Source organism: Carassius gibelio, chromosome A24, assembly GCF_023724105.1.
Source record: "Carassius gibelio isolate Cgi1373 ecotype wild population from Czech Republic chromosome A24, carGib1.2-hapl.c, whole genome shotgun sequence".
Taxonomy (NCBI): domain Eukaryota; kingdom Metazoa; phylum Chordata; class Actinopteri; order Cypriniformes; family Cyprinidae; genus Carassius; species Carassius gibelio.
Window position 1 is genome coordinate 13,206,627 of NC_068394.1, and position 25,014 is coordinate 13,231,640.

Sequence of the window (25,014 nt, forward strand, 5' to 3'; positions counted from 1 at the left end):
CACATGGTCTACACAGAAACAAAGTATAGAGCGGACATTGCGTCACTGAGTTACGACATTTCTTTTCCGGGACGGCCAGTTATTTAAAATCGGAATTTCTCTGAAATAAAAAATCTTTGGAGACTTTTGAGATATTGTAAGTACGCAACTGGAGGAAATATATCACACTGTGCAAGTTATTTTCGGAAATTTTATTACAAAATTCCTACATATTGGAGCTTTAATATGAGATAAATGTTATTGTCTAATTATTATTATTTTATCTTTTTTTTAAGATTTGGTCTAATTATTTTAAATTCATGCTCATTTATTTAGACAAAATATTATAGAAAATTTATATCAATATATTTTTGATAAGTAAATATAATACATTAAGTTTAATTAGCTTTTGATGTTTTAAATAGAACTTTAATAACTTTAACACCAGAAAATAATATATAGTTCTTCATAACTTTTATATAATAAAAATATATTATTTATAGGTTATCGGCCATATGATGAAAATAAATATCAAAACAGATTTTTATTTATATATATCAGGTTATCCCTAAGAAAATGTGATCAAGTTAGTGTTGCATTTATTATTCTTTTTTCTTAAAAAGAAAACTTTTACTATTGTTCTTTGCAGCATCTTTGTTCTTTATTCTTTGTGGAACCTTCTCTTCAATTTAAAAATCGTTTCATTTATAATCATAACCTTTTATTTTAGAGATTGCTGGTTGTAACTGATTGTTGCCATGACCAATCACAAATCATTACTAGAATCCCAGCTTTTAATTTGGGAAATAGCTTTGATGGTTATGACATATGAGAAAAAAAAATATATGTAGACATATCTTATGTCTTAACTGGAAGCATTATTACCTTTTTCATCTGTTGTTCTTCAAATTTTCAGGTAGAATTTTATAATGTTTTGATTTGACTCTGACGGGGATGATGGGAAAAAGTGTCAGTAAAGACAGAAAATCTTTCCCACACCTCTCTCCTGGCCACCCCATTCTTTTACACACGTTGCACTTGTCATTTTTCACACTGAGAGCTTTTCCTGGCAGCTGCTGTATGTGATGAGTGGAATGCATCTTTACCTCTCCTCCTTCCTGTCTGTTATTCCTCTACTTGAAATGGATGGAAGCAAATGTTTCAGAGCGTCATGATGAAGCAGTTCAGCAGGAGCAAACAGATGCTATAAAGAGAAAAAAAACTTTGCTTGCAGTGTTCATTTTGTTTTGTTATGTAGCAAATAGAAATAGAGAAAAATATGAATGCATATATTAACAAAAGCCTTTCTCACATGCTTATTTATTAACTATTCAAGTCACTTATTCTTCTTGTCTTCCAACATCTCAGTCTTAAGGTCACGCAATATCGTTTTGAATGTAAGGAAATGTCAACAATGGAAGTAACAGCGGGACACAAAGCAAGTCCTCCACCCCGTTCCCTGCCTGCTCCTAGGATGTTTTTGCTGCATTCCACCAATAGTCCCCATTTCTCAAAAGGAAGTTTACCTCCCCTCCCCTATTCCTCTTCCAAACCCAGAATTTAGCTCACTTTTTAGTTCAGCAGTGGACAAACAACAATTTGGCACATTTTACAATACCAACCAATCTGACCTTGTCACAGTGCATAAAGCACTCATGTTGTACAGCAATGAAATGTGTATTGTTCTGAAATGATTAAAGAAGCTGGGTTGTTTTTTTAATACATTTATTGTAGGATATTTTGTAGTGTTGCATATCAGAGAATGATGACACATTGTGTGTTTGATTGCAATTGCAAGTCTAGTCAAGTCACCTTTACTTAAATAGTGCTTTTAACAATACAGATGGTAACAAAGCAACTGAACAGCATTAAATAGTAAAATAGTGTGTCAGTATAATGCAAAAAGGCAGTTCAATATTAAATACAATCATGTCATCATCCAGCTCAGTTCAAGTCAACGAATTCGCTGGAAATGAAGTGTCCCCAACTAAGCAAGCCGGAGACAATGGTGGCACGGAACCAAAACTCCATCGGTGACAGAATGGAGAAAAAACTTTGGGAGAAACCAGGCTCAGTCAAGTGGTCAGTTCTACTCTGGCCATACGAAACCAGCAGTTCAATTCCAGGCTGCAGCAAAGTCAGATTGTGTGGAAGAATCATCTGTTTCCTGTGGTCTTGTCCCGGTGGCCGTCTAGGAGACAAGGTCTTGACTGTGGATCTGTCTCTGGGGCTCATCTAGTTGTCCTGGTCTCCACTGTCTTTCAGGATTGTGGAGGTCATCCACCATCTGGGCTGGATCTGGGTGATTACAGTGACCATCTGATCTGGATACAGACTAGATCTGGTGGCTACAGTGACCTTGGAATAAGAGAGAAAAAGATTAATTTTAGTGTGGATGCCATTCTTCTAACGATGTAGCAAGTACATTGTGTATTATGGGAAGATTTCCCGGTTCTGGTTTTCCTAATTAATGCAGAATAAAATCCTTTATAACGGATTTGAATCTTAGAAATGTGTTAATGTGTTATGTGTAAACCAGATTAAAGAGGTGGGTCTTTAATCTACATTTAAATTTACAGAGTGTGTATTCCTCACAAAAATTTTCCACAGTTTGGGAGCTAAATAGGAAAAGGATATATCGCCCGCAGTATATTTTGATATTCTAGGTATGATCAAGTTGCAAGAGTTTTGAAAATGCAGAGGACTATAGTGCAATAAGAGTTCGTTCAAAGATTAAGCTGCTAAATCATTCAGGGCTTTAAGTTATAAGAAAGATTTTAAAATCTATTTGATTTTTGATAGGGAGCCAGAACCGGGCTAATATGGTCAAACTTCCTGGTTCTAGTAAGAACTCTAGCTGCTGCATTTTGGACTACCTGTAGTTTGTTTACCAACCATGAAGAACAACCACCCAGTAAATCATTACAATAATCTTAACTTGAGGTCTCGAAAGCTTGAATTAACATTTCTGCATTTGACATTGAGAGTATAGGTCATAATTTAGATATATTTTTGAGATGGAAAAATGCAGTTTTACAAATGCTAGAAATTTGGCTTTCAAATGAAAGATTGCTATCTAATAGCACACCTAGGTTCCTAACTGATGACGAAGAATTGACAGAGCAACCATCAAGTCTAAGACAGTGTTCTAGGGTCTTTACAGGGTTTTTATATCGACTATGCATTCCTCTAATTTTTAAAGTTGGTATGTTTCTCCAGGCCTCGAAAAAAATACAGAGCTGAGTATCATTAGCATAACATCATCAGGAAGCACAGTGTTAGCTTTCACTATCTCCCATGGGTAACATGTAAATTGTGAAGAGTAACTGCCCCAGTACTGAGCCTTGAGGTACTCCACACTGCACTTGTGTTCGATATAATACATATTCATTCACTGCTATGAGTATGATTTGAACTATGCTATTGCACTTCCATTAATGTCAACAAAGTTTTCTAGTCTATTCAAAAGAATGTTGTGGTTGTGTCGAACACAGCATTAAGATCCAATAGCACTAATAAAGAGACCAGTGTGTGTTTTGACTTCAGACTTTAGATTCAAACTGCTCTTCTTAGGAGGACTGAGGTATTTCTTCATTAATTGATATGAGACTCACTGCATTCATTACGCACACCCAATGGCTCATAGAGTTTTGGGAGCACACACCTCATGAACACAGACACACATATCCAAAAACAGGCACTGGAAGTAGTATTTCCCCCTAATTCATTCGATACACTTTCAAAAGAGAGAAATAAATACTTTTATTCAGCAAAGGTTGCATTAATTTGATCAAAAGTGACAGTAAAGACATTTAAAATATTACAAAATATTTATGTTTTAAATCAAAGCTGTTCTATTGAACTTTTTATTCAACAAACAATCCTAATGGTTTTCACAAAAATATGCATCAGCACAAATATTTTCAAAATGAATAATAAGAAATGTTTCTTGTGCAGCAAATCAGAATAATTTCTGAAGGATCATGTGAGACCAAAGACCAAAGATCCCAAATATCTGAATGATCCAGATTACAAAACTCTTCATGAGAATGATACATACATGAGTCAAACTGGTTGTCGAGTTCAGCTGCAGAGGATTGCCAGTGCTGAAAAAATTTCATTGTCGATCTGTTTGTTTGAATATATCAAATCAAATCACTTTTATTGTCACATCACCACATATATGCCTTGGTGAGTGAAATGAAATTTGATTTGATTGTGAGAAACTGGATCAGGGTTAAATAGGACAAGGAATCCAGACTGGGGACAGCAATCTAGAGCCTGTAAGGCTTGGTCATTCTTTCACACTAATTTGATTTCATTCATGCAAACCCTGACTACCCTCGATTGATTTTGCGTCATACAAACAATGTTTTGGCTCTGTGCTCTTGTATATGAGTGTGTGTAGCTGGGGTCCTGCTGCATTACAGCACTGACATGCCTCAGTTCGGATGACATCGTCCAATTGGGAGGTGCCCTAGAAGGGATGATGTCATAGTGAGCGAATCAGATCATTTGCTGCAGCCTTCATCCATTAGAGAAATTACTGTTTTTATTTTTATTTTATTTTTATTTCATCACCCACATTATTGTTCGATCCTTTGGCCTCCATCCTTCATGCATCCCATCTTTTCAACATCACTGCTTTCTCCACTTTGTGTCATTCCCTTCCTTGTTCTGTAATGTGATATGCTGTCCCCTAAACCAGTTTTCCCCATTCTGCTCTGCCTCTAACTGTAACGTAATTCTAATTCTGCCAATATCAATAAGATTCTCTCTCTCTCTCTCTCTCTCTCTGATTACTGCAGTGAAATGGATGTTTAAACTGCTCATGCATTATTTTATTCAGCAGTTTATGATGTAGCTCAGTAGTTTAAAGATGCGTGTGCAAAGACATTATGATGTGACAGCTAAAGAAATCACTTTGCCAGATGCATGTGCATGTTGTGAACTAGACACTAGAGGGCGCCAAGTCGTATCAAGAAAATTAACAATGTAGATGTGTAGCAGCCCCAAAACTATTTGAGCACTTGAGGCATGGGGATTTATATACAGAAGCAAAGTCAAGGTTTGGAGTATGATACATTTTGATGGCAGAATCTTATTTTCGGTGTCGACTATCCCTTTAGGGCAAAAATAACTGCATTAGACAGCAGAAATCAAAACAAGTTACATACATTTCCAAGCAAAATATCATACTTTTTGATTGAAAAGCTGCCAGGTGTAAATTATAAACTGACAGCCATGCATTATTATTTTTTTTAAGTACTTGAAGAGGCCACTGTGCTTTCGAGCCAGTGTATCCTTGGTCACATAAAGCCATGTTCGCTTTCTTCATTGTCACTCAGTCATTAGTCAGGATTGTAAAAGCTGGTATGTTTTCTGTCGGAGTGTGCATTAGTGTTTCTAACCGCTGAATGATATCAGTGTATTGGGGACTGTAGTGCTGCTCTGTGTGGGAAACAGTTTCTGTAGGTTGCAATAATTGAAGCTGGAAAGACTTTGGAAATGAATGGGAGACTTTGAGATGTTTTTACTTAGTCAGATGATTGTGGCATATTAATACATTGATTCATGATTTATTAGATGAATAGCAATGTGTATCTGTGGGTTTTAATGTGTGCCTGCCCCATAAAGTCTGCTCCCTGATGGTTTTCCCCTGTACCAAGGTGCAATGGCTGTCAGATTCTGCAGTATTGTACCCCTGTGATTTTTTTTTTTTTTTTTTTTAATCTAGGAAAGAGCACATACTTTAGAGGTCGCTTTTGAGCCAGGGGTGTGATGAAGGTGTGACAGCGGGCGCAGTGCCATGGGCCAGTTCCGTCGTCATTTACTCACCCCATGATTTATGACTTTCTATCTTCTGTGGATCACAAAAGTATGTTTTGAAGAATGTCTTTTTCAAGACACTACTAAGACCTACTATTTATGTATTCAACCAAACCAGCAAACAACATCATCATCATCATTTTTATTATTGTTGTTGTAACACTTAATAATAATGTACTGATACCTAAAATAAATATTGCATTAATATACAATAATAATGAGTTAAGACTAATCAAAAACTAACCTTATATATACGACATGAGTGATATGAATTCATGTGTGGATAACCTTGACTACATGTATGATAGTTAATATATTAGTTTTTACACATTAATTCATATGACTTATATCATATGACTCATAGTTAAGGTTAGTTCTTGATTAGAACATGCCTTAACTCATCATTAGCTCATATTAAAGTAATATATATATATATATATATATATATATATAGAGAGAGAGAGAGAGAGAGAGAGAGAGAGAGAGAGAGAGAGAGAGAAAGAGAGAGAGAGAGAGAGAGAGAGAGAAGTAAATTAATAATTAAGTGCTGTTATTGTGAAGTGTAGCCACAAATGGTTTGCTTCATGTCATGCTAACCTTATTGCTGTCATTTGTAAATTTTATGTGCAATGCTATAAAAAAACTGCTTGTTTTGCTCCTTGAAACTGGTTTGTTTTACCATATTATTTTAATGCATTATCTTAACTATTAATATAGTGGTTTGCAGTGCAAACTGTGTTACCATTTACTGAATTTTCTTATTCTTCTCGCAGAAAACGGCTTACTTCTGCATTAAAAATATGGTGGATAGTAAAAGTGTACAGTGAATAGGGCGTTAAGCAGCTTCTGAAACCCCCAGATTTTACCTAGACACCAAGATGTGAACAGGTGGGACAGTGCCAGTTTAATTTTAATGATAGAGACAGAATTAAGAGAGTGAGACGGTGGAGTGCAGTCATGTCTGAATAGAGGCACTGACATTTGAATGGAATGGGTTCTAATCACATTTTATTAAAGCCATATCAGCAGTTATATTAAATCATAAATCGCAATTTGGCAAAGCCCATGAACAGAATGAAGAACCCGGACTGAGATAAGGTGTGCGTGTTTGTGTTCAACAGACTGTTTTCAGTTTCTTATTGTCTATATCATTGGTCAGACAAACAGCTGTATCCCTGCCAGGACAGATTCCTGTTAAATCTCAGCTGACAGATAGAAAGCATAACTTTAGCCACTTGCTGAGCTATACAATATAACCGTGATGTAGCACTTCCAAATTTATCTCCTTCATTTATCCTGCCTCTTTCTTTTTTTCTCTTTCTCTCTATCTCTCTCAAACACACCTTTGGATGTCTCCTCCAGCTGTGTGTGGAATGATCTATGAGTTCATTCTGCCAAATATAATCAAGATACAATACTCATAGCTCAGGCTGGTGTGTGTGTGTGTGTGTGTGTGTGTGAGCAGCTGTTCACAGGCGGCTCCATCATATCTTCTCTTCAGGGTGCCGCAATCCCCTCTGCTGGCAGGGCGACCACTGACACGGAGACAAACACACATCCAAGAGCTTCTTTATTCACTTTATTAAGGGGAAGGGTCAGTCGTGGCAAACTGCGTGGCAACTCACATATTCAAACCTTAAAACAAAACCCACTTCTAATCAAGAAAATTAATTAGTTCACTTCACTTTGTGATAGAGTTCCCTCTTGTGGTCAATTCCAAAACAATTATGAAGATAAGAGACACTGATAGATAGATAGATAGATAGATAGATAGATAGATAGATAGATAGATAGATAGATAGATAGATAGATAGATAGATAGATAGATAGATAGATAGATAGATAGATAGATAGATAGATAGATAGATAGATAGATAGATGGATATTACTAACAAAACTATTATACTCATGGTGCACCAATATAAGATTATAGGTGACATTTTTATTAATTTCGCCCTTTTTAGAGCACTGGGTCAGGATTTTTGGCCTTCTACAAATGAGGGCACCACAGTACAGTGGATAAATAATCTGATAATGAAATGCAAGCTTTGAGCAGGCTGAACTCTGCTCGTCTGCTCGCAGATCAAAAGATCGCCTCCACTGTAAACAGATACTGGAGGCTGAAAGCGGAACTCTTCCTGTGAGAGAGGCAAAAATGTGACCAGGCTGCATTGTGGCACCATTACAGCATCGAAATGTCCTTTAATTACAGTAGAATGCTCTTATTAAACAAATCAGGTCACTCACCTGCACATATGCAGGAACTAAAACAGTAACACACTTTCTATACTCTGCACCTGTTTTACAGATGCCTATAAATGTGTGCACCAAAGTCTGTATATATATGAGCACTGTGCTTGTGAATGTGCGTTGTCTGAAATATTTGTGGGGTTTTTGTTGAGAATTCCTTGTCTTCCTTTGGGAATTTGTCAGTAGTGTCTTCTGCCTTGGGTTTGCTGCTAATGTAGAGAGCGAGATCATCTATAGGAACTTGTTGGAACAGAACGATTCAGACTTAACCTGGATTGCAAGTTGATGAAGGAGATAAAAACAGATTCTGCCTGAAGGCCCTTACTATTGTTTGTGTCGTTTTAAAGGTTTATCAGTCTCATGGCTGAATGTGCCACCCAGCATTGTGATCGGGGGGAAGATGCATAGTGTCACACCCGTATCATATTAATGTATGTTTGAATGCTTTCATAATCCGCTTAAAGTTAATTATTCAAGTAAAAAGTGACAGTGATTGACAGTTGGAATCAGCCACCCAAAATGCCTCCGGGTTCGGAGGATCTTTAAATTTGGTGTAGAGAAAGTAAACAATCTGTAGACAGTTATGTGTGTGTGATCAATTAGCACCACCAAATGGAATTATGCAAATATAATGATTGTTTCCAAACATGTTTCACAAGATTCACTTATCTTATTAAATGGCACTATCATCCCTTAGTCAGTCAGTGTCTGCATTAATGCAATATCCACAGACACACAAAAGACCTCTGTCCAACCAGAGAGGGAGGGGACAGAGAGAGATTTACGTTGTTTTTAGAGAGAAGAGATAAAAAGTTTACGAGTGGTAGCACACAGATACACATTCCTTCATAAATCCTGAGCACAACCCTACACCACGGACTTCAAACAAACCAGGACACACACACACACACACATAAACACACATGCGTGTCTTTACTAAAGACACATGCCCTGTTCGGTTTACAGTGTCAGACCATTGTGTCCAGTGAGCAGGAATTGCAAGTTAAAGGAGGTGAAGAGGACTGGAATGGAAATAAAAAGTGTTTTTACAGGGGACAGAGCAAGGGATGTGGTTATACTTCCTTAGCATTGTTCAATGTGAGTTTTTTTCTTTTATCGGAAGATGAGGATTGTGTGGTTTGGAAGATGAGAATTGTGCTGTTTGGCTTGTGGTTTGAGGGAAAGTAAGCGATGGGGAATATGTGTGATGAGGAAGAGCTTAATCCACATCTTTTAGAAGGTCAGTGGTGTTTTGGTAGGTTGTGAGAGGTGTTGATAACAGTCATGGCTGGCTATACAGAAAGTATCATGTTTTATCATGCAAAGTTTTGGTCAGTTGTGGGTATTTTGAGCTTGTAATGATTAGACGACTTTTATGAAGTTGATAGGTTGGCTTTGGTTTTTTCGAAATGTTTGATTTGGTTAACATCCTCAGTGACTCCATGGGATGTTTACGATGTACTGTAATAGAGTAATTCTAGGGCTGTGCAAAAAATCGAATGCTTCAAACACCGGACATGAAAAACAACCACAGACTTGGCAACACTGGTTCAGGTGGAGCGGCAGTTACTACACAGAGCCGTAGTCCACCGACAACTAACACAAAATCGTTTTCAAAATCGACAAAGAATCACCTGTGATTTTAACATCGATTTTGTGTAGATTGTCAGTGAATTACGGCTCAGTGTAGTAAATGCCAACCAGTGTTGCCAGGTCTGTGGTTGTTTTTCATGTCTGCGGGTCAAAGTGACCCCAATACAAATAACGTGATATTTAGCCCCTAAAATACGAATTTTACCAACGCTACCATGCTAAAAAAAAGTATATTTTAACCCCAGGAAGCAATTTTTTTTTATCGGGGAACCTTCTGGAAGTGCGATTGGGCTAGTTTGTGACTTGTTTTGAGAAGCAACTGAGCAGGATTTGTTGTGAAAACCTGGCAACCCTGATCTGAACGCACGTGCTGGGGATTTACTTCTAATTACAGGAGCGTCTTTACTGATGAGATGTGCATGAAAATCGCATTCGATTTTTTGCACAGCCCTAAGTCATTCTATGAAATAATGTATTTAAAATGTATTAAAAATTATTTGTATGATTTGAAAAATTGCAGTTAGACATACAATGTGTTTAAGTGTTTAAGTTAACATTTTGAGTGTTATGTTGGGTGAAAAGTTGCAGTAGTACAACATCTTGAATGAACTGTACTTCTGTTTCTCATAGGCATGTCAAATAAAACATGGCAGACATGAGGAATACGTAGTGTTTGGTTAACAAATCAGCGATATAAGACTTACAAGAGTGTACAAGATGTTCTCTCCTTTCCATGTGTCATGCATTAGTTTCCTTTTCTGTCTGAGCTGACTGAACTATTAAGGGTCCACACACAGACATAAATTTTCGTATGCCTCTTTGATGTAATGACAGACTTGAACAGGATTACTGAAGATATTTGAAACATTTTAAGATAATCTACTTGTGAAACTGAGGAGCAGCCGCCCACATTCAGCTGTTGAACTGGATAACAGTTAGACACATTGTCTAAGAAAAGTTCACCTAACAGGAGTATTTGACTTCGATATGCAGCAACATGTTTTAAAGTAATAAAGGCACAAATCCAATTTTCTTTACACAAAGAAACGTTAGACAAACTGTTATATTATAATACCTAGTACCTAGTTTTAAACACATGAGAAACTCCTACCAAATATGTATAGAGTCCTTAACCCCGTAACCAAAGTTATAAAAAAATATATGTATAAATTAAAGTTCAGTAATTAGTAACCAACATTCGGTTTCACATACATATTCTGTACTAGTTAACAGCTTAATTTAGAATAAAAATTTAACTTTGTTGCTAATGTAATATATTTAATACAATAAACTTAATCAAACATTTCTGCACAATTTGCAAACCTCATACACTGTTCAAAGCTAATAAAGCATGATATACATGCAACATTTAGTTTGACTTTCTGATACCATTTTCCGAAAAGAGCAAAATATTGAGTGATTTTCCTAAACTAAAGAACTTAACATATAGTGAGAAAAATGTGAATGAGAGAAGGAGAGAGGAAGTATGGATCTAGCACCTGTTGCTCAGGGCCCCTCGCTAGGCTTTACATGGGAACATTAACGTCAACGTCACCTTTTTAGGTTTGGGAATGAGGACACACACACACACACACACACACAGACTCCCACACACTCTGCATGCAGCGGGGTGTTTTCAATTGGTTTCTAGAGTCGATCACAAGAGTCAAGAGTAATCCATACTTCATTAAAGTAAACTGCTAAAGCGTGTGAGAGTCTGTGGAATCTGGCCAACAGCTGCTCTCTACAGACAGACTCTTAAATCCAGTGTCTATAGAATCATTGTATTGGATAGCATGGCAGAACTTGAAGAAGAGACTAGGACAGACCTGCCTGGAGAAGGTAAGGGCTCCATGACGCTGATTTAGATGTGATAAAGCAAGGTTGCAACGACAGGGTTGAATGTTTGCTGTATGGGACAGGATTTCTTGATTTTCTTGTTGACTTGCTTTGAGATTGGGTTTTTAAGTGTGTGTGCGTGTGTGTGTAGCTTAGCAGTTATTAATAGAGCTGATAGATCGCTGTCCTGTGACACTAAGCGAACGGGGGAGGAGGATTGGTTTCAGGATTTCTAAACCTTACTCTTTTAATCTTTTGGAGATTTATTTACCTTTTAATGAGCTTTTATGGTATACAACAGAGCGTTGCACTAAAGTGAATGTTAGCCTACTATTTCTCACCTTATATGAAGTAAACAATGAATCCCAAATGGGCTATATCTCAACCGTTTAAGTACCTGTTATTGAGAAAAAATGCCCATGTTAGGTACAAACGTCTGTGTGCCAGCTTCACATAGGGGGGCAATAAATCAGAAAGCCAGGCTATTCCCAACAGTAGTTTTGCTGACACAGTCTTTTCTCTTCTGCACTTCTGCGATTCTTTTCGTGCCCATGAGATGAACTAAATATGACAGAATGTTTTTGTGTTTCTTCAGCATTCAGTTTTATTCCAATCTAAGAAAGTGTATCTACCTGTTCAAATTATGTGTCGATGTGTGTGCGTGTGACATTTGATATAAGTAAACATTCAGCACTAACTTGTTGCATACAGTTAGCTTTGTTAGGACATGTTTGCTCCTTTTGGCTTTAGCTTGAGGATGATCAACCTGACATCTTTATTTAATAATCTACAGCGATATCGTTGACTTGATTGCAAATAAATGCACAGACACTATTTAAACTGAACAGAGATGACATAACTGAATTCAATGATGAACTGCCTTTAACTATCATTTTGCATGATTGAGACACTGTTTTCCAAATTAATGTTGTTCAGTGCTTTGACGCAATGTATTTTGTTTAAAGCACTATATAAATAAAGGTCATTGATTGATTGAATAAATCTTGTCCCTACAGCTCCATCTAATAATCTTCTGTCTGACATCTGTAAACGTTTATTTAGCATCTGTGTGTGTACATACATGAGGTCCACAAGGAAACATTCTCATATTTTCCCACTTTTCTCTAATCATCCTATTGTATCTCTGTCTTTTTTTTTTCCCGTAGAACCTCTAAAGGGGAATCTAAAAGTGACTTCCAGTGAAGACGCTGAGCACCTGACCCGTAAACGGCAGGTTGTCTCCGCTAGCAGCCCTGGTAACCGCTGTGAGGCCAAATCTAGCCGCTCTGGGGTTCTGCGAAGACACACGGTGGGGGGAGCGCGCAGCTCACAGGAGATCCTGGCCATGCAGCCATCCGATATGGATAAAAAACGAGAGGCCTTTTTGGAACATCTGAAGCAAAAATATCCACACCACGCCTCCGCCATCATGGGCCACCAGGAGAGACTCAGAGAACAGGTGAAGACCACTGTCAATACTGTTTGTTGTGCCAGAGTTGGCTCCAAAAGTCCAGGTTTGTCCGCTAATGTATCTGAACGAGGTGTGCGAAGCAGATTTGTGAAAATTGGTGTATTTAGCATCATAAACAAAGTTGAATGACAGATGAATGAGGCTAAATCATACATGCCAAAAAAGGTACAATAGCTGTCACTGGGGCGGTACCTTTTAAAAAGGTATACTTTTGTACATTTTAAGTACTAATATGCACACTTTAGGTACTAATATGTACCTTTTAAGGTACCAATATGTACTCTTTAGGTACAAAGAAAAGGTACCGCACCAGTGACAACTTTTGTGCCTTCTTTATGAGAGTGTATCCACCTATGCAATACTTTCTACAGAAACTTGAAAGCTTATAAAAACTCCAACATGCATTTATAATCAAGAAAACATGTGAGTGTGTTGGCATTGAAATGACGTTTCTGTGAAATGAATGCACATTTTTGTCTAATACAAAAACATTGGCTTACAAACAGTGACTCTCTCTCTCTCTCTCTCTCTCTCTCTCGCTCTCTCTCTCTCTCTCTCTCTCTCTCTCTCTATATATATATATATATATATATATGCATAAAAGTCACATGACTGAAACAGATGAATAGTAAAATATGCAAACTATAAAGACTGCAGTTTTATGTGCAATACAAATATGCAACGTTGCAATAACAGGAAAATAATTTAAAATATTTATGATCATTAACTGGCAGCAAGACTGCTGCAGTTTTATTGCCTGCAGGTAGTAGCTGGAAGAAACATTGAAAAAGGTTATATATAGGGCCGGGACTCGATTAAAAAAATTTATCTAATTAATTAGAGGCTTTGTAATTAATTAATCGAAATTAATCGCATTTTAATCGCATATAAATATTTGATCTGAGAACAGTGCGAAGTAATTTTTTTTTCACATGGATTTATAGTATACCATTGAATAATGACTGAATACATAAGCTTAAGCAACAAAATATTGTTTATTTTTGTTCAACCAGGTCTAGCAGACCAGTGCAATTTTTGCCATTAAGTGTAGCAATAGCATATTTAGAAACAATTTAGAAATAGTACATTTCAGAAATTCAGGAAGCTTATAGTTGCTGGAACCTTCTGTAAAGTGTTTTTAAGTAATACACAAGACTGTCAATTACATTCAGAACATTGGAAACCCTCACTATTAGAAAACATCTCTCTGTTGCTTCAGAGGCCATAACATACTAAGTCCAACTCTCAATAACCTTGGCCAAAACCAGGGGCGATTCTAGGATTTTTTCAACTGGGGGCCACAAGAGGGGCCACGAATAATACAGAGGGGCCAATCTTGTGTTGTTTGAACTGTATATACAAATCATTTCAAGAGTTCAGTAACCTTTAAAATCAGTAATCAGTAAGTCACTGATTTGTTTCGTCACCTCACTTGAGTGAAAAAAGTCGCTAATCGACTGCATGATTCAATAATGACTTTATTAAGAATTGCTATTATACTTTTTTTAAACCATTGCTTTAAATTGCGTTGTTGTCTATATCGGCGCGTTCGGCCGAAAAAAAAAGTAAATCGTAACGCAGTAAACCCCTTTTACATTCAGCATCAGAGTTTAGCATCTTGGTCTGCTCTAGGAGATAACATCGTCATCGAACCTGGTCTGTCTAACACTGAAAGACATTAACGTTAGTACCAAACACTTCTTGCACTGCAACAACTCGCTAATCGAAGATTATGATTTGAATTTGTGAGTGACAGACAAGTAGAAGGGTGGGGGCACACTGGGGGGCCAATCAGTTTCCAGGAGGGGCCAGTGCCCCCATGGCCCCTCCCCTGGCTACACCACTGGCCAAAACAATAAAGAGTTCAACATAAATTGCCAGTTGCACCAACAAAATAATACATAGTTCAACATAAAGTGTAAAGTCCACGCTAGCTGCTATATGTTTTGCGTTGAGGTGATACTTGAGGCTCGATGTGCTGCAGTGATATGCGAACGCTAGTTGGTGCTTCAGTATAATCGGTCCGCCGAAACTCATCCAGTGAGAAACGTTCCGCGGTGCAAAAATAAGTTATTAAAAATGCGGGAATTTTTTTTCTGTAACTAATTAATCTTAATTAATGCGTTATTTTTTGTGTAATTAATTAATCTTAATTAACGCGTTAAAGTCCCGGCCCTAGTTATATATATATATAATATATGTCATTAAATCATTGCAATTATTGCACCAAACCATTGAAAACTATAGTGAGAGCCACTGAATTTCTCTCATTGTTGTAACAGTGTCTTGTGTGTATGTGTAATCTATTGATCTTCAGTAGGTCAGCCAAAGGTTGCCCACAGGTTTTCCTTGTTTTCCGGATCTTGAGGTTTGTGTTATCTGGTGGCTTTAAATATCTGATAAAGGCCATACAGTGAAGAAAGGATGTAGTTTCTCGAAAAACACTGATGAACAAAGAGCAGTTTCTGCAGTGAATGACGCATTTCGCAATATGAAACTATATTCATTGTGTGTATTCAATATGAGATTCAGTGTCCTTACACTGCACATTCTTCAATTATGACCACAGGGATCACCTCTCAGCAGACTCCTAATATTAGCTCCATTCATTATATGATAGATTATTTTTATATTAAAAAGCTGGATATTATTTCTCACTGTGGCCCCATAACCAACCAAACTCTAGAGCCCCAGTGTAATTAAAAAGGTTGTAAATAGATTGACCTCTCAGTCTGAACAGGTGGAGGTTTCTATTATATTTTTCCCGAAATAAACCATTTTCGGTGCTTGAGCCCAGCCATTGTTGCCTGAGGTGAGAACTGAAGTCTGTGCCATACTGTATATCATACTGACACTTTTTTGTTGTTGGGCCATGCCTTAAAGTTTCCATTTTCTGTTCAGTTTCACACTCAAGTCAGAATGTTTAGGAAAACTGACAAAAAAAAGTTTAGCACTGACCAGATCTTAATGTTCACTACTTGTCAGAAGTTTGGGATAATTAGGATTTTCTTTTGCATTTATTTGATTAAATATGTGACCCTGGACTTAAGTGTCAATATTTCAAAATTAAGATTTATACATCATATGGATGCTAAATAAAAAAGCTTCCCATTGGTGTGTGGTTTTTAGGATCAGACAATATTTGGCCAAGATACAACTATTTGGAAATCTGGAATCTGAGGGTGCAAAAAAATTGCTAAAATCGCCTTTGAAGTTGTCCAAATTAATTCTTAGCAATGCATATTAGTAATCAAATTTTATTTATTTTTTTCAGCGTAGGAAATTTACAAAATATATTCATGAGACATGATCTTTACTTAATATCCTAATGGTTTTTGGCATAAAAGAAAAATTGATAATTTTGACCTATAGAGTGTTTTTTATTTTATTTTTTATCTATTGCTAAAAATATACCCCATCGACTTAAGACTGGTTTTGTGGTCCAGGGTAACATATAGTAGTAATCGTGATTTTGTGAAATATTATACAATTTGAAATAAATGATTTCTATTTTAATATATTTTAAAATGCCATAAAGCTGAATTTTCAGCAATCATTACTGCAGTCCTCAATGTCAAATGATCCTTCAGAAATCATTTGAAGGATTCTTTGATGGAAAGAATGTTAAAATTAACAGCATTTATTTGTAATAGAAATCTTACTTGACTTTCCCTTTCGATCAATATGTGTACTTGTCCCTTTTTTTGTAAATAAGAGATGTCTTTCAAAACAAACAAAAAAATCTAAATGATTCAAAATCTTTGACCGGTATATATTCATGGTATAACATAACACAATTTTCCTTAGCACAACACGGGATAATGTATATACATAACAGTTTTGGATGTATCATTTTGTGATATTAAGATTGTGATATGAAGAACAACATGCTTTCTGTAAAATGCACTCTTTCTCTTTGTCGTCTTCTTTTCACTTGTTTTGCCCATACTCATCCTCTCAGTGGGCCTGTGGAATGTTATTTGGATTGCCCCAGGGGGTATTAAAGAGAAAAGGTGGGGGCAGGGGCTGAACGCCTCCCCTCAGCGAATGTGTGAGGGAGTTTTGCATGCGTTTACTATGATTGAAAACAAAAGGCCTCTCACCTGCTCTAAAAGACCTACAAATCAGAACAATTGAGGTGATTGACAGCTTTTCAAGAATAAGAGTACTTGGCAGCAGAATGTGTGTGTGTGTGTGTGTGTGTGTGTGTGTGTGTGTGTGTGTGTGTGTGTGTGAGAGAGTTGGTAACAGTGTAGTTGTTTTATACACACAAACACACACAGAAAGAGAGAGAGGAATTTTGATTGGTTTAGTGCCCAGTCATCCATACACTTGACCAACCTTTTTTCTGTGTACTTTATTTTTATGGTCAATCATTTGCTTTTACAATACTTAACACAGACCTATTATTATCAAATAATCGCACAAACAGTATAAAAGCAAATCATGTTTTAAAGGCTGAATATTTTTCAGTCCTGCATTAATCCGGGCATAATATTTTGAAAGCTGTTCTGAATGTTTCTGTGTCTTTATTTTGCGTGGGTGTTCCGTAGCGGACACATTGTTGATCACTGAACACTATCAGCAAGCACTGAATCGCACAACAACACAAGGAGTTTAGCATTTAGTTTAGCTAAGCTGTCACGGTTGGGTTAAGGGAAAAACACAAGGAAAGGGTAAGATCCAATAGCAGGTAAGGTTTATTGCACAAACAGGTTAAATACAAAATAAAACTGTCTTGAGAGACAAACCAAACAAAAAGGGAACCGGATGAAACGGGGAACTCGGAAGAACGAGAAGGTAGAGGAAGTCTGGGGAAACGAGAGCATGAGACACATAGGGTAAGGACTCCATAAAGACGACAGAGAAAGACAGCTCTATATAGGGAGACTAATGACTAAGGATAGTCAACACCTGTGCGATCTAATTGGAGTGCAATTACTGTGACGACATGACCAGACAAGCGGAATTAAAGTGCCTATGGTGAAGTGCCTAAGGAGAAGTGCGCTCACTAGGGGACACCCAGGAAACAGAGACTGATAGCGTGACATAAGCCTTCACCTGTCCTCCACCTCACACTAAATCAAAACTAGGAGAGACCATGGAGTGCTGGATCACATTTTGTTTAAACATCTGTATTTCAGTGCTTTTTCTCTCAAGCGTCAATACAAATATAATAATGTAAGCAGAAGGAATCTACTGTAAGTGCAAATTAATGTCAAGTTGTCATTGTTGAATGGGTAGTGACACTAGTAGAAACCATGGATGTTTTTAATTTTGCACTTTCATTTATTATTGGTGAGTTTGTGTATTAATTTATTTGTTTTAAAATAATTGTCAGCCCCATTGTAATTTAACTTAGATTTTCGTTTAGAATATGATTTTATTTGAAAACAGCCAATGAAATTGGACACAGATATAAAACAAATACATAAAACGGAGGCCATGATATTCATTATCTAATCTAATGAATTAAGAAAACTTTGCTTAAAGTTAAAAATGATGTGAAAGCTCTGTGGAATAAATAAACAAACACATGTTCCATGCTCTGTTTCAGTTTAGGAGTCATTTGACGTTGCTGCCTTTAAGTCACAGCCGTAGTTCTATTTGTGTGATGATCCGCCAGGTATTTTAGGTGGAGAGTAATAGGGATTTGAAGTCACCATTGTAATGTGTGATGTAAACGCAGACTTGCCTCTGTTTACAAGGTGAGCTCGCATAGACTAGAGCTGCTGGGTCAACGCGCGGAAAGGAGGGGCGCTCGACTCTCTCTCTCTCTCTCTCACACACACACACACACACACACACACACACACACACACAAACTCGGGCTCTTTCATTGAGCGAAGGGTACTTACTCCGGGAATAGAGACTAAAAAGGACATGGCATACTTTTCAAGCTCCCTCCAAATCATGGAATAGACTTCTAAGAATGAGTCGGAACTGAGGACGAATGTTTTGAGGGCGACTGTTTATTGTGAAATAAGGTATTGTAAGAGTTCATCATACTTTTGTTTTTAAACGTACAGTCTATTTATATTAAACTTAATCCACGCGGCTGCAAACTCGCGGATCATGCGATTGTCTGAGCAGCGCGTTCTCACTAGAGAAGGCGCGCGCTCATGGATGCGTTTCTGCACGTTACTGTTGCAGTAAGTAACCAGATACGGGATTCATTCTGTGACACGGCTGAAAGACGCGGATAAGTAGGGCGATAAAGGCTGGGGTCAGCTCTGTCCCTAACCAGGTATGCTCAGGAGGCGTTGGGGGTGCTGGGAGGCTTGTAACTGTTTAGCCATCGTTTGGATGTTTAACATGACTTGCTGGCTGTTCCATCATGCCCGTTTAAGATTTAAGACAGCGATAGACTTACTGAGATATGGTTTTGTGTTGTTTTTCCTGCTCTCGTTTGCGTGGGGAGATATAAGGCGTGAAGACCTGGATTCTGGGGGCTGTTGTTGGCGTTTTGAGTAGTTTGTGTTGTTTCAGTTGGCGGGGTCCAAGTTGCGAATAATAGGAATGGGGCGGCGCTTGACCAAACAAGTGAAAAATAAGATGGAAACGTATAATTTTAGTGTAACCTAGGTAACGTTTTATCAAGGTTTTCAAACTTTTAAATAATAATGACCTTCGATTAAAGATTTGTCAGAACGTGTATTCAAAAAAAGTATGCTAACGAATCATAAATGCACATCAACAGTGCTTTTCTTTTCAAAGTAGTTGGCTAAGAGCAATACTTTTATGTGATACTTTGTGATTTGCAGGCGGTAATCGATAAAGCATTCTAATATTAAATATTTTAATAACCTGTTAAAATTGCTCTGCATTGCAAGTGCAGCACTATACCAGGTGAGCTACCAAGCAAGTTTACATCAGTAGAGCCAAATATATGGAGCTGGTTATGTATTCCAACTTAGTCTACAAATGCACTACAGTGCAAGTTTTGTGAGGTCATGGCATTATGTTGTGAAAGGAACCATGCGAAAATAAGTCTTTATTATTTGATTATCATTATTATTATTATTATTATTTATATTTGTTTTTGTGTGTGAAAAGGAACAAAAGTTATTGGTGTTTTACAGTCACTAGTGTTCATTTGGAGTTTGCAGAAATGTGGACAGGGGCACACTTTTTCCAATGAGCATTCTGTATCAGAATCAGAAAGAGTTGTATTGCCTGTATGCTTGCGTATACAAGGAAGTTGTTTAAGTGACATAAGCTTCCAGTGCACAGAGACAACAACACACAGACAAAACAAAAAACAAACAAAAAAATGCAAATAAATAAATTATAAACAGTTGTGCTATATATGATAATGGAATAGAATTGAGTGAGATGCAAGGATGTACTAGGATGGAGGGGTAACAAATAAATATAACAATATTGCACATTTTTATTGCGTAAGTATGCATAGCAATGAGCTGAAAGACAATCAATAATGCTGTAAAGAAGCTTTCAACATTTGCTTTCAAATGAAATGAGCCATGATACAGTCTATTAGAAAGCTGTTTAGACCTGTTTGGAAAGCTTACTTATTCATCCTATTGCAGATTTTGACACCTAATGCAATGACTTTAAGAGTGTTGCTCATGAAGGGCTGAGCATTCTGGGTGTAAACTGGACTTGCAGACATGAAGTTGATTTGAAGTGTATAATTCATTTTTACATTCTTCATGAAGTACTATGCTGTACTAAATAGTGGCTGAGCAAGGTGCCATTGTGTATGTCAGTTTGAAACACTCACTAATTATACTGGATAATTATTAGCACTAATTATAGTGTAATACTGGGCTGTCGGGTGTCAGAAAGGTTTAAATGAATCACAATGTTAGCACAGTTTTCTTGTTGACACAATCCTGTGCACTATGATGCTGATCTGGGACCAGCTTCTTCATTATGATCTTCAGCACATTTTATTTTAGTGCAGTGACCCCGGCTTGTCACAGATCATCCGCTTGGCACCATCCCGGTTCTCCATCATTGCCGTTGTCTGCCAAGAGCAGACATGAGTGAATTGATATATTAAAATGTCCAGCTGTGGGTCATTGCGGGGTCATGAGCTCACACTGGAGACGCTGTCAGTTCAAAGCATCAGTGCAGTGTCAGTTTTGCATGTTTGGCTGCTTCATTCCCATGAATGGCCCAATTTCACAGGGCCATGCAAATACTGTGGCAGGTTGGCTGATGGGGATTTGATGCTCATTTAAGCATGATGTGCAGAGGAGCTGACGGGCTTTGCATTGTTCTAGTGTGTGAGAAGTACTTTCAGGCAAAATTAACTCAACCAAGGGTGCGTCTTCATGAACAGGGGTTCATTGTTTATGGTGGCACTTTGAACATCACATATGAAAGTAAGTAAATAAATTACAGTTTTATTAAAAACTTGTATTTTGTGCACTGGCTCAATTAACATTTTTTTTTGGGAACCCAATAACAAGTGTTGATGACATCAGGCCAATCGGAGCTGTTCGGTGAAGTTAAACATTAATTAATACATTTTAAAATGTATTTATTCCTGTTATGCAAAGATTTCCAGCAGCCATTACTCCAGTCTTCAGTGTCACACAATGCTTCAGAAATCATTAAAATATGCTGATTTGGTGCTCAAGAAAGATATATTTTTAGTTTTTGTCATTGTGTGTATTTGTGTGATTTATCTGTGGGAGTGTGACAGTGGTCAGTGTCCTGTAATGAGAGAGGCGAGTCAGTGGCTGTCCTCTTGAGGTTGAGGTTGACCTTTCCCATTCTTCATAGACCAGTGCAAAGACCAAAATGAGGACCAGGGCTACATTTTTGTTGAGTGGAGCCAGGTTTAGTTAAAGCTGTGGTTTGATGGGGTGTTACAACATGTATCTATTTCAAATAAACTTTATAATCATCAAATAAATAAAAAAATCACAATTTCCTCAAAATATCAAATAGAACAACATTGATAATAATAAGAAATGCTTCTTGAGTTCCAAATGTAATATGGCTGCTGAAAACTCAGCTTTGCCATCATGGGAATAAATTACATCTAAAATATATATTAAAATTAGAATTACTGTATTTAAAATACAGTACACATCTTATTTAAAAAATATTCACAAGTATTACCAACCGTAAACTTTTGAACAGTAGTGTTAAAGTGCCATGTTTAATGCTAAGATGCTACATAACTTTTTTTACAGAACGTGGATTTTTCACACATCTTCAATGATATTGATGTGTCAGCACATTCCTTCATTTTCCATTCAGAAACTTTCTCTCCTTTTTCTGATACAGTTCAAACCACCAAGGTTAGCAGAAATAGTGAGGAAACAGCCCCTTTTCCATTAGACCATGAAATTACTGATGATTACAATATTTAATACTCATTGAATGAGGCTGACACAGACAGTATTAGTATTATTTAAATAGCTAATGTCATTCTGTTATTATTAGTTAGTGTCTGTTCGTCAGATATTTTGGGTGGTGAATTTAGTTTTTTGATTGACAAAGGAGGATAATGGAAATACAACCATCCAGACAGGGATATAACGTCTAGAGACAGTTCAGGGTTTTTGGGGTTAAGATCGTCAAGAGAGGTCAAATCAGATACAGTCAGTAAGTTAATAAAGCCCTTATTAGGCATATATATATATATATATATATATATATATATATATATATATATATATATATATATATATATATATATATATATATATATTTTTTTTTTTTTTTTGCAATTCTTCACTTAATCTCTATGGTAAAATGTAATGAATCAGAGAATACAGTTTTGTTGACAAATGCATTACTCACTAAAAAAAATAAATAAATAAATAAATAAATGTGGGAAGTCGTGGCCTAATGTTTAGAGAGTCAGACTTGCAATCGAAAGGTTGTGAGTTCAAGTCCCGGGCCAGTAGGAATTGTGGGTGGGGGGAGTGCATGTACAGTAGCACCGAACCCCCAACTGCTCCCTGGGCGCTGCAGCATAAATGGCTGCCCACTGCTCCGGGCGTGTGTTCACAGTGTGTGTGTGTGTTCACTTCTCTGTGTGTGTGCACTTCGGATGGGTTACATGCAGAGCACAAATTCTGAGTATGGGTCAATATTCTTGGCTGAATGTCACGTCACTCACTCATTACGTATTTATCATGGTTGTAAACATCGAACTCACAGCAATAATATTACATTTTATTTATACCCACAATATGTGAGAGATCATAATAATTGATCATAGCAGTTGAATATACTGAACTGGCCAAAAATAATTTTGTCTTGTTTTCAATAAAATGTCAGTTATTCTTTATTTTAAGGTGATGTACTTACAGTGTAATAAAATAGTATATACATATAATTTATGTAACTGCGTCATTAATAAATAAATAATTAAAATAAACGTTACCAAAATAGCTAATCGTCCTTCAAAAAATCAAGCAAAATTGAATATCATGTAAGTTTATGGTTTCTAGATTTAATACTTAAAAAAATAAATATCGAAATATTTCAAAATAATTCAAAAATAATTATCTAAAATATATATATTGTAATATTTTTTCTAGTAGTGTTTAAAACATTTTACCGGAAAAAAAAACAACAACTTATATTTATTTATGTATGATTGTTTGTACTAAATGCTTTCCGGCTATAGTTTATATAATTGTTGTTCTAAGAAGACTACATTTAAATAACTTTTGCACCATCAATGACAGACACACTGAAGCCACCACCACAAATTCCTCTGCATTGTATTAAAGATGAGCCAGCAGAGTCAGGATACATGCCCAAACCCATCTGTGTGTGTTTGATATTTTCCTGCCAAGGTGTCAGTGCTGATGTGATGGATCACTCAGATGTTTGTCAACACCCTTCCAAACATCTGTGTCCCTCCTTTGCGTGCAGATGAGACCTCAAGCATTGCCATCTGGTTCTGTTTGGCCCATACAGAATGTATCCTCACCCTCACTTGTTCCTGCCCTTTCCTGTCCACAGAGAGAGAGAGAGAAAGAGAGAGAGATAGAGAGAGAGAGAGAGGAACCAGCATAAAAGGAAAAGGGGAAAATAGCCTTTATACCTTTCACCAGACCAAAACAAGACCAGATGGACAAACTTCCAGATGGTGGTGGTTCAACAGGGTTTTGATACAATATCTGCAGGCCTGCTGTGTAAAGGTGATAGAGAGTTAACTGTAGGTCTGTTATTGCATTACTGATAAGATTATGTGTCTGGTTTAGAAAATAAAATATTGTGATTGCTGATGTTAGAGCGGATTGCTGTCCATCTCTGATGATTCTTGGAGGCCATTTACACTTGTTCTTTTCATGTTGTGATAGCTGTCCGAACAGTAAAATTAAGTGGAAGTGTGTTCATTTGAACTTTTTGAACATCACTTTTTAAAGATTCATATCCCATATGTGTAAGTAAAAGAAGTAAAAGAAGTGACTGGAAGTAATTCATTTCAGGCCCCGTTAACACTGACGTCTGCTGCTTTTCAGAAACACTATAGAATCTAAAACGCATGTCATGTGACCATTCATACAGGTACAGCCATAGATATGAATAGATAGATTCCCTATTTTTTAAATCACATGCACAACAATGTGAATGATGTTATTATTACACTGTCATCAATGATACGCAGAGCGAATGTGTGCAGCTACGGCATTGTTTTCCAAAGTCTCCATCTCTGCACTGTAAAAAAAGAAAAGTTGATAATAATATGACTGTTTTACTGTATTTTGTTCAAATAATTGCCACTTTGGTGAGCTGATACTTCTTCAAGATACTTCTGCACCTGCATCTTACCAGCACCAAAGTTTTGAACAGTAGTGTTTATCTTTCCGTCCTCTTTTTTCGTCTTTTCAATCTTAGGGCCTGTTCACACTAAAAGCTAAAAAAACTAAATAGAAAAGAAAAGGCTTTTTTCTTGCTATCTGCTGCTTTTATTCGTTATCTAGTTCAAGTTAGTCATGTCATATAAAACAAGATTTTCTTTACTCTTCTGAAACAAAAGAGTGTAGTAATTTATGACTATGATCTACTGTATAGATTTACTCTAACTTTCTCAACTCAGATCTCTGGTCCAC

General features: G+C 36.8%; 1 protein-coding gene and 1 long non-coding RNA gene across 18 annotated transcripts in view; one reads left to right on the top strand and one right to left on the bottom strand.

Moving 5' to 3' along the window:
• The window catches only part of LOC127946191 (sickle tail protein homolog), a 135,732-nt gene that overhangs the window by 69,251 nt on the left and 41,467 nt on the right, over positions 1 to 25,014 (top strand). For 14 of the 17 annotated variants that reach the window (XM_052542567.1, XM_052542579.1, XM_052542569.1 and 11 more), the window contains exon 2: positions 12,657 to 12,949. In XM_052542567.1, coding sequence (XP_052398527.1) covers positions 12,657 to 12,949 — 293 coding nt within the window. Of the gene's footprint in view, positions 1 to 11,236; positions 11,494 to 12,656; positions 12,950 to 18,763; positions 18,949 to 19,016; positions 19,209 to 25,014 lie in introns of those variants that run through there. The other 3 variants (XM_052542568.1, XM_052542571.1, XM_052542572.1) reach the window with 3 other exon arrangements.
• Positions 609 to 25,014, bottom strand: part of LOC127946203 (uncharacterized) — a 34,008-nt gene continuing 9,602 nt past the window's right edge. Inside the window, exon 3 of the long non-coding RNA XR_008151024.1 lies at positions 609 to 2,337. This is a non-coding gene — a long non-coding RNA (uncharacterized LOC127946203). The remainder of the gene's footprint in view (positions 2,338 to 25,014) is intronic.